This window comes from Accipiter gentilis, chromosome 10, assembly GCF_929443795.1.
Source record: "Accipiter gentilis chromosome 10, bAccGen1.1, whole genome shotgun sequence".
NCBI classification, from domain to species: domain Eukaryota; kingdom Metazoa; phylum Chordata; class Aves; order Accipitriformes; family Accipitridae; genus Astur; species Astur gentilis.
In genome coordinates, this window is record NC_064889.1 from 35,468,918 (window position 1) to 35,477,299 (window position 8,382).

The following is an 8,382-nucleotide window of genomic DNA, read 5'->3' on the forward strand; positions in this document are numbered from 1 at the left end:
ACATCCCTGAATTACCAACACTGTTTCCAGCACAAATCCAAAACATAGCCCCATACTAGCTACTATGAAGAAAATGGACTCTATCCCAGCTGAAACCAGGACATTTACTAATCTCTTTGCGGTACCAAAGCAGCCATCATCATTGTGCCAAGGAATCCTCTTCCAGTGACTTGCTGTTCTAGGGTGCAAACAGGAATGCTTTGGGGCTCTGTAGAAAACGAGCTTTGAACAGAAAAAGGAGACAAAATCCCTGGAAGTGTTCACGGCCAGGTTGGATGGGGCTTTGAGCAACCCACTTTAGTGGAAGGTGTCCCTGCCCATGGCAGGGGGGTTGGAACTAGATGATCTTTAAGGTGCCTTCCAACCCAAACCATTCTATGAAATGGATGATACCAACAAACAGAGTGAACCAGGTGTTGGCTGGCAAAGATGAGCAGGGACATACAAGAGATAATTATTACTGCTCCAGCAACTGGGAGAGAGTGAGTCATCACATGCGAAGGTGGATGTGCTAACTAGGTCAGCGTAGCTGTGAGATGAATTGTACCACTGGAATATTGTTTCATTTTTCCTTGGAGGAATTCACAGTCCAAGAGGATGAGGGGGTTAGCATAAACATTTTGACAGAGACATGCGCAGGCATATGTGCTCCTTGGATGGATTATGCCATGTAAATCTGTAACTTGTGTCGCAGCAGTGCCTGGCACTGTTAGGGCTCGCTGGGCCAGGCAAGTAAAATGTGTGGAGTTGTCATCCCCAGTCCGGAGGCTGTGGCTAAGAGCACATCCTGGTGGCTGCTCAGTTTACTGAAATCTAATATCTTGTTTGTTTCTTTCTGTGTTTAATGAGCAGGATGACAAATACTGGGCAAGGCGTAGAAAGAACAACATGGCTGCTAAGCGATCGAGGGATGCCCGCCGGCTGAAGGAGAACCAGATCGCCATCCGCGCCTCTTTTCTGGAGAAGGAGAACTCGGCTCTCCGCCAAGAGGTGGCCGACTTACGGAAAGAGCTGGGCAAATGCAAGAACGTCCTTGCAAAGTACGAAGCTCGACACGGCCCCCTGTAAATTCAAGGGGGGGAGTGGGTTTTTTTTCTTTTTTCTTTTTTTTTTTTTTTTGTTGCGGGTTGGCATTTGAATAGATGGACAATGTGTTTCCTGTTTGATAGCACCACACCCAAACCAACCTTTCTGTCTTCAGCACTTTACCAGAAGCAGAAACAAAACTGACTATTTTTTTTTTGTTTGCGTATGCGTGTACCTGCGTATGTGTGCACATGTGTGTTCACACGTCTGTATATGTGTGTGTGCGCTTGTGTGTGTGCATGTGCGTGCGTGTGTGTGTGTGTGTGCGCACGCATCTTAGCACTTCCCATTTTTATGAAGCCCTCTTCAAAGGGTGCCACATTTTTACCTGGACTGTTGAGAACCGCCATAGTAAGCTTTTTATTATATTTTTTCAATGCTGCTTCAGAGTAGGGGTTTTATGTTATTGTAACCAGTTCCATCCTCCTGATTTACTTGGAAAGATCCCAGTATAAATTATAAAAAAAGGAAAAAAAAAAGAAAAAAGAAAAAAAGTAGATCTCAGTTTTTTCGAGAGTAACAAGCTATTGTTTAAGTATGTCTAATCAGAAAAGTTAACATGCTAATAAAGTGCACAAATAATAATTTAGTACTACACTGCAGAAATATTAATTTATAGATTGCTTTTGTTGTATTTTAAGTTTTGGTGATAATTGTCTTCAGATTTAAAGTGCTGTTAGACTGAGTTAGCTATACTCATGATAGATCCCATAATGGCTTCTCTATAGCTATTAAGGTTCCTTTTATTTCCACAGACCCCAGGTAGGTAGGAGTACTATCGATAGACCACAGAGTGTGTATTTTGCACTGTCTGTACCTGAAGCAATAATCCTATTGTACGCTAGCGCGCATGCTGCCCGGATGTTCCTAGTGGACGTAGGATGGTTTCCCTACCCAACAGGAGTTTTAATGTCTTTAACAAAACGTTAAAAAGTAAAAGACACATTAACTTGAGCATGCTAATTGTATCCCTGCTATAGGGAGCGCATGTATAAGAAGCAGGATAATTAGTTGAAACAAGAACAAAATTAATAGTATGAAATCAGATCTGATGTCGAAATCAGAGGGGTTTTTCTGTTTTCAGTTAGTTATGCATTTCTTCAAGTTCCATTTTGTGATTAAAAATTAAATAAAGACCTAAATTCAGTTGTTTTTTCCCATGTTTTGTAATATATTTTCTGTGGATTATATCTTGCTGTTTTAAAAATCACTTTTATTCAGTTAGAAGTCACTGGTTTGCAAAGCCCATTTTTCCTAGTGATTGTTGCTTTGAGTGTGACATGAACTGATGGTTCTGAACTTTATTGTTTTAAACTCTCTATTTGCTTTTGAACACGTATGTTCTAATATAAAGTGGACTTCTGAAAAATGAATGTAAGAGACACTGGTGTATTTCAGAAGGGGATGGTGTTGTCATATACTGTGGTTAATCCAATCAATCAAAGTGTTTACTATAGACCAAAAGGATAGATATTATAAAATGTATAAAGTTTATACAGAATAATTATAATATGTTTGTTTTGTACAGTATTTTTCAAGTACAAATACTGACAATGTATTTTGAAAGACATATATATAGCAAAAAGAAAAAGCTATTCCATGTTTAAAATATATAGCAAAGGTATATATTCTCCAGTATTGTACAGAAAGGAAATGCGTGGGGGTTTGTTGGCTGTTGGTTTTTTGGAATTTTTTTTTTTTTTTTTTTTTTTTAATCTTTAATATTTTAAGCCTACCACTGGCACACCGGCATGTTCTGGGCTTTAAACTAAATTTTTATGGAAGTAATATGGCTTTGCAGGATGTTCCATGTTACTGAAAAAGAGAGACTTTATTATTTTCCATCAGAAACACAAAAAGAAACTGTTTAACAGGGACAAAGCACAACATGGATTTTAGTCAACTATTGATTGGACAATACAGTATTTTGTAAAGGCAGAAAAATAATATATAACACAGAAAAACTCATCGTCATTTCTAATCTGCTGCTGCTGCTAGAATCTGTTTCCAGCTGAAATTTTTTTATAAATAGCTCTGTTCATGTATACAGTTGTACGTACTGCATATGGTTATTAACGTGAGGAAAATACGGTGCTACATGTCTTGCTCACAGTTTTCTAAGTGTTTTGACGTTATTTTCAAATAAAAAGGTTGTTCATTCCATTAAATCCTTATTCATGCTTCAGGAGATAGTTACAAAGGACTCAACATTTTGTTCGGCATTAAAAATACCCTCGCATCAATGGCATTTTTCCGGTATTTTTCCTCAAACATACCTGACTTCTCAGCGTCCCTTAACGTGCAGTACTTGCCTGTGGACCATTTATTCAGCAAATTGAATTTCCATGTGCTGCAGCGAAGTTTAAAGCGTAGTAAGTTATTTTCTAAAGGTCAGTGTAAGCCACTGGATGCATGGGTAGAGAAATGAGACTGACAGTGTTTGGCACAAGTCGGTGTATCTGCTATAGCCACTATGAAATCAACTTTATTTTTTTCCTTTTGAAGAAGCGTGACCGTGGCAGGGCTCAGCCGGCCGCTGCTGCGGATACACTTTTAGCAGCAACGTAGCAAATTGCAACAGCTTATAATCGCCCTCACCGTGATTATTCTTGGGGGCACGCTTGGACAGCAGGAGCGGTGTGCGTGAGATCAGCTGGTACGTACCTAGCTAGAGCCATCAGCGGGTTGCATTGTGACCACAAAACTTTCTTGGCAGCTTGGACAAAATTTACAGATAATTCTTTTGTTTCTTTTGGGCAGGGAAGGGGTGGGAGATGGTAGGTTTTGTAGGCTGGATATCACAGAGTTACTAAGTCACGGCCACAGAGGAGCACAGGGGTTTCCAGCAGCTACCTCGTCCACCAGCCCAGCAGCCCCAAAGCCGCTCAGATGCCTCCTCGCCCCATCCCGCTGTGCGGGAGGGCGATGGGGCAAGTGCGCAGCTCGGGGGACTGGAAATGTGCTGGAGTGAGCGGGGAGGGCTGCTCCGGGGCAGCCGGCCCAGCGCAGGCTGGCGTCTTCTTTTTTTGGGGGGTGAGGACTTCCAGAGGAGCCTGCGGGCCTTGGGCGCTCACCTCTTAACGTGGGAGTTAGTTACCCTGGCGCCTCTGAAAAGCTCACTCTTAAAAAAAAGAGAGAAGAAAAAAAAGGCAAAATATGTGGGCTAAAACTTGGAAAAAGCCCAGGTTCTCTAACCAGGCTGTTTCCCCCAAATAACAGCAACAGAGAAATGAAAGTTTAGCTCATTTTCAGTTCTCAAGGACAGGTTAGCTGGGCTCATCACACCTCTGATGGCTTTGTTGCTCATGAAGGAGCTTGTAGGTATATGAAATTGTAATTTTATAAAAATAGAAATATATATATTTGCAGAATAATTAATAGCGTGTCTAAATAATTCACTGACCTCTATTAAACCGTAGGCATTGGTAAAATGCTTGTCGTCTTTTTTTTGTTTTGTTTTTGCTGAAACTTAGAAATGAATTCTTTCTTTTTAAAAAAGAATGCCCTCTAAAAAGAAATCCAATTGGAGACGTATTTGTGAATACGAGCACCTTGGGGCTCTCTGTGGGAAAGCCCGTGGCAGAGGAGGTGGAGCGGGGGGGGTGTGTGTGTGTGTGTTTCTTTTTGAACGGTGCTAAAGTCACTAAACCTAGCACCGTGGAAATAAAGTTCTGACTTGAATCCACAAAAGCAAGAAATTCAAAGTTAAAGGAGGGTGCCTGAGTGAGGCTTCGTGCTTGACTTCCTCCGTTGTGCCTACAGGGACCAGCACAAACGCGCCCGGTAGCTGCAAGCGTAAGTGGGATGAAGTCAGGAGCGCCAAAGGACCCCTAACATTTGAATGTCTTGCCTCTGTGGGTTTGTAATAACCCCAATTATTGCTTTAAAACTATTTTTGCATGTAATTTACAATAGAGATGTGCAGTTTATTTTTATTTTGTTGACTTTTTTTTTTTTATGAAGAAAAAAAAAAGTGTATTAAAACTTAAAAGTGATCAACCATCGTATTTCTGGCAACACCACAAGACAGCATCTGTTTAAATACAAGTTTAACAAATAAGATCAAATTAACTGTATGAGATGAAATGGATTGCATCCTGTATGCTGTTCAGCCCAAATCTTTTTTTTTTTTTTTTTTTTTTTTTTTTTTGTCTGTTACTCTTAATGTTTAATAAACTTTTAAATTTTTCTTCTCTCACTTGTGTGCTTGCTTTGGTGTATCAGGGCTTAGGATCCCTTGGGGGGTGGTGGTGGGGGTATATTTTAATTTTTCTCCCCCCATACTCTGGTCTGTGGGTGCCCGTAGCCTCCAGCGTGGGCTCTGTCCCACTGGGGGGGAATGGCCCCGGGTAACTGGGAGTGGAAAGGTTCCCCCACCCTGCCCGGCCCCAGAGCGACGTGGGCAGCCGGGCTGCGGGCGTGAGCTGCGGGGGGTAACCACCCCGACGTGGATTTAGACTACAGAATATAGAGCTAACATCTCCAGAATATTTAGAACTATTTTCTAGTTGAATAAAGCATTTTCCTTCTATATAACAATAGATAACTAGCCCAGTGTAGGCTGTATTACATCAGTTACATATTTATATATGTTTTATATACACTTCGTTTATTGAGATGTGATCATTTATTAATATACAGCGCACAGGCACTAATACATCCATAGAAATCATGTATATTAAGAAGTATTTTTATTCTAGTTTACAGAAATAACTCATTGCTCTTAATTGCCACTAGACTTAGTATTTTGTATAGAAGACTTAGCAGATCCATGCCTTTAGGTACATTGTTTATATGCAATACATACGGTGAGTGAGCGAGAAAACCAGTGTAACTCACTGCTAATTATACAAGTTAGTCATTAAACTGTGTATGTGTCTATATGTATATAGATCCAGAGTTCATTGATGTAAAGGTTGGGGTTTAATATATATATGTTAGATAAGCAAAAAAGGATAATACGTATGCATGCATGTACACACTTTCGAAATTTAAAATTATATTTTCATACAGCATATTTAGCTGAATTTAATAAAATAGTTTTATATATCTATAAAATAGATACAATTTATATAAAGGACTGGTTTCAATATAGGTATGATATATCATGCAGAAAGTATATTTGTTATAATACACACGCGTGCACACTCCTTCAGTCACATAGCTAGACACAGAGCATGACATACAGATACACACGCAGGGCTGGGGTTTAACGTATGTATTATGCACAAAATACAGGTTTTAATAACACATACCTGCACTTGCTCAATCTCCCCCTGCTGCGCATGTGTGTATATGCATGTGTGCGCACACAGTTTTCTATGTGTATGAGAATATATATAAACGGATATATTTTTATACACTTGTAAAACATATTAAAGTGTATATAGAAAATAGTTTAAAAATATATTTTATATACCATATTTAGCAGAATGTATTTTTTAAAGCTAGTTTTATATTTTAATATTTATTTGCAAATCTATAAAGGAGATTTTTTTTTTTAATGTAAAGATCTGGGTTTTTAATATATAGGAGACACAAAGTATATTAGTTTTAATATGCACATGCATGCATGCGTGCACTCCTCCCCATGTGTATATCTGCATGTGCCTGTGTAGCTCTATATAGCTATAAATTGACTAATTATACTTTCAGATTGCTTATTTAGCGGCATTTACTTGATTAATATGGCTTTATATCTTCTCTCACACATGTGCATACACACAGTTTATTGCTATAAAGGTCTGGTTTTACTACATATCCTATCTATTATTAGGCACAAAATAGATTTTGCTATAATATACACACAGGCGCGCTTGCCTTCCTCCCCACCCTCTGCGGGCGCACCCCCCCCCGTATCGCTTTCTCTCTCTGTATATGGCTATATAGATATAAATTTAATAATTATATTTCATATAGTGTATTTATCAGAATTTACTGCTTAATGTATCTTTTTAATATATATAAAAATGTATTTTGCTGTTATAAAGGTCTTTTGCAATAAATGCTAGGTATTATCTAGACGATATGTCATAATACGTATATGCGTGTGCACTCACATCCGTACGTGCGTGTGTGTTTATATAGCCGTATCTCTATGTATGTACTGCTGTATATACAGACACAAATTCAATTCTATTGTCATACAGCATATTTAGCAGAATTTAATAAGCTAGGTTTATATTTATGTATCTGTAATTATATATTTTATTGCTATAAAGGTCTGGGTTTAATATACAGTACATACTGTGCTCAAAGTATATTAGTTATAACATACACACACGTGCACACAGAGACGTGTGCCTGCACTCTCACTCACTCGCACTGTCTCTCCATATAGAAATTTAATAATGATATTGTTGTATAGCATATGTAGTAGAATTTACAGAAATTGTTTTATTTTTATAGAAAGATGCATATAAAAATAGTCATCGCTGATATATAAAGGTCTGGGTTTAAATATATAGTATGTATTACACACACAAAAAAAAAGTTTTAATAACACAGAAACACACTTTTGCTGTCTCTCCCCCCATCCTGTGCATATGTGTGTGTACTTTCATGAGAAATATAGTCTAAAAATGTATATATTTTTACACATACATAAAAGAGAATTGTATTAGCTAAAAGTATTAAAATTACATTTTCATATAGTACATTTAGCAGAATTTATTTTTAAAAGCTAGTTTTGTATTTTTATATTTATAAATAAATCAATCTTTAATGTAAAGGTCTGGTTCTTAATATATGTTATATGAGAGACAAAGGATATTCATCCTAATACTTACACGCGATCTCTCTCTCTCTCCCACCTGTGTGTGAATGCATGTGCCCATATATCTCTATATCTGTATACCCACATAGCTAGATATAGATATACATTTAATAATTACAGTTTCATATAGCATATTTAACAGCATTTACTTAATTAAGATGGCATCTTTATATCTTTTTAGACACACCCACACATTCTATTGATAAAAAGGTCTGTTTTGAAGATATCTATTACACACAAAATGTATGTGCTATAATACACATACGTGTGTGCAGATACTTGCCTTCCCCAACACTCGTGTGTGCGTGTGCGCCTGCACTGCTCACGCTCTCTGTATATCTGTATATACACACAAATGTAATAATCACATCTCATACACTATCGTTATCACTTTGTACTCACTAATACGGCTTTGCAATATATAAAAATAGATTTTATTGTTATAAAGGTCTGGGTTTATGATATATGCTATATATTGTGCACAAAATAGATTTGTCGTCCTACACGCGTGTGTACTCTTG

At 37.9% G+C, this 8,382-nt stretch overlaps 1 protein-coding gene across 1 annotated transcript in view; it reads left to right on the plus strand.

Annotated features, from left to right (window-relative positions):
- The window catches only part of HLF (HLF transcription factor, PAR bZIP family member), a 37,284-nt gene extending 33,043 nt beyond the window's left edge, over positions 1–4,241 (plus strand). Inside the window, exon 4 of the mRNA XM_049811801.1 lies at positions 853–4,241. Within this exon, the coding sequence (XP_049667758.1) occupies positions 853–1,068 (216 nt within the window). The 3' untranslated portion in view covers positions 1,069–4,241. The remainder of the gene's footprint in view (positions 1–852) is intronic.
- Positions 4,242–8,382: the final 4,141 nt, after the last annotated feature.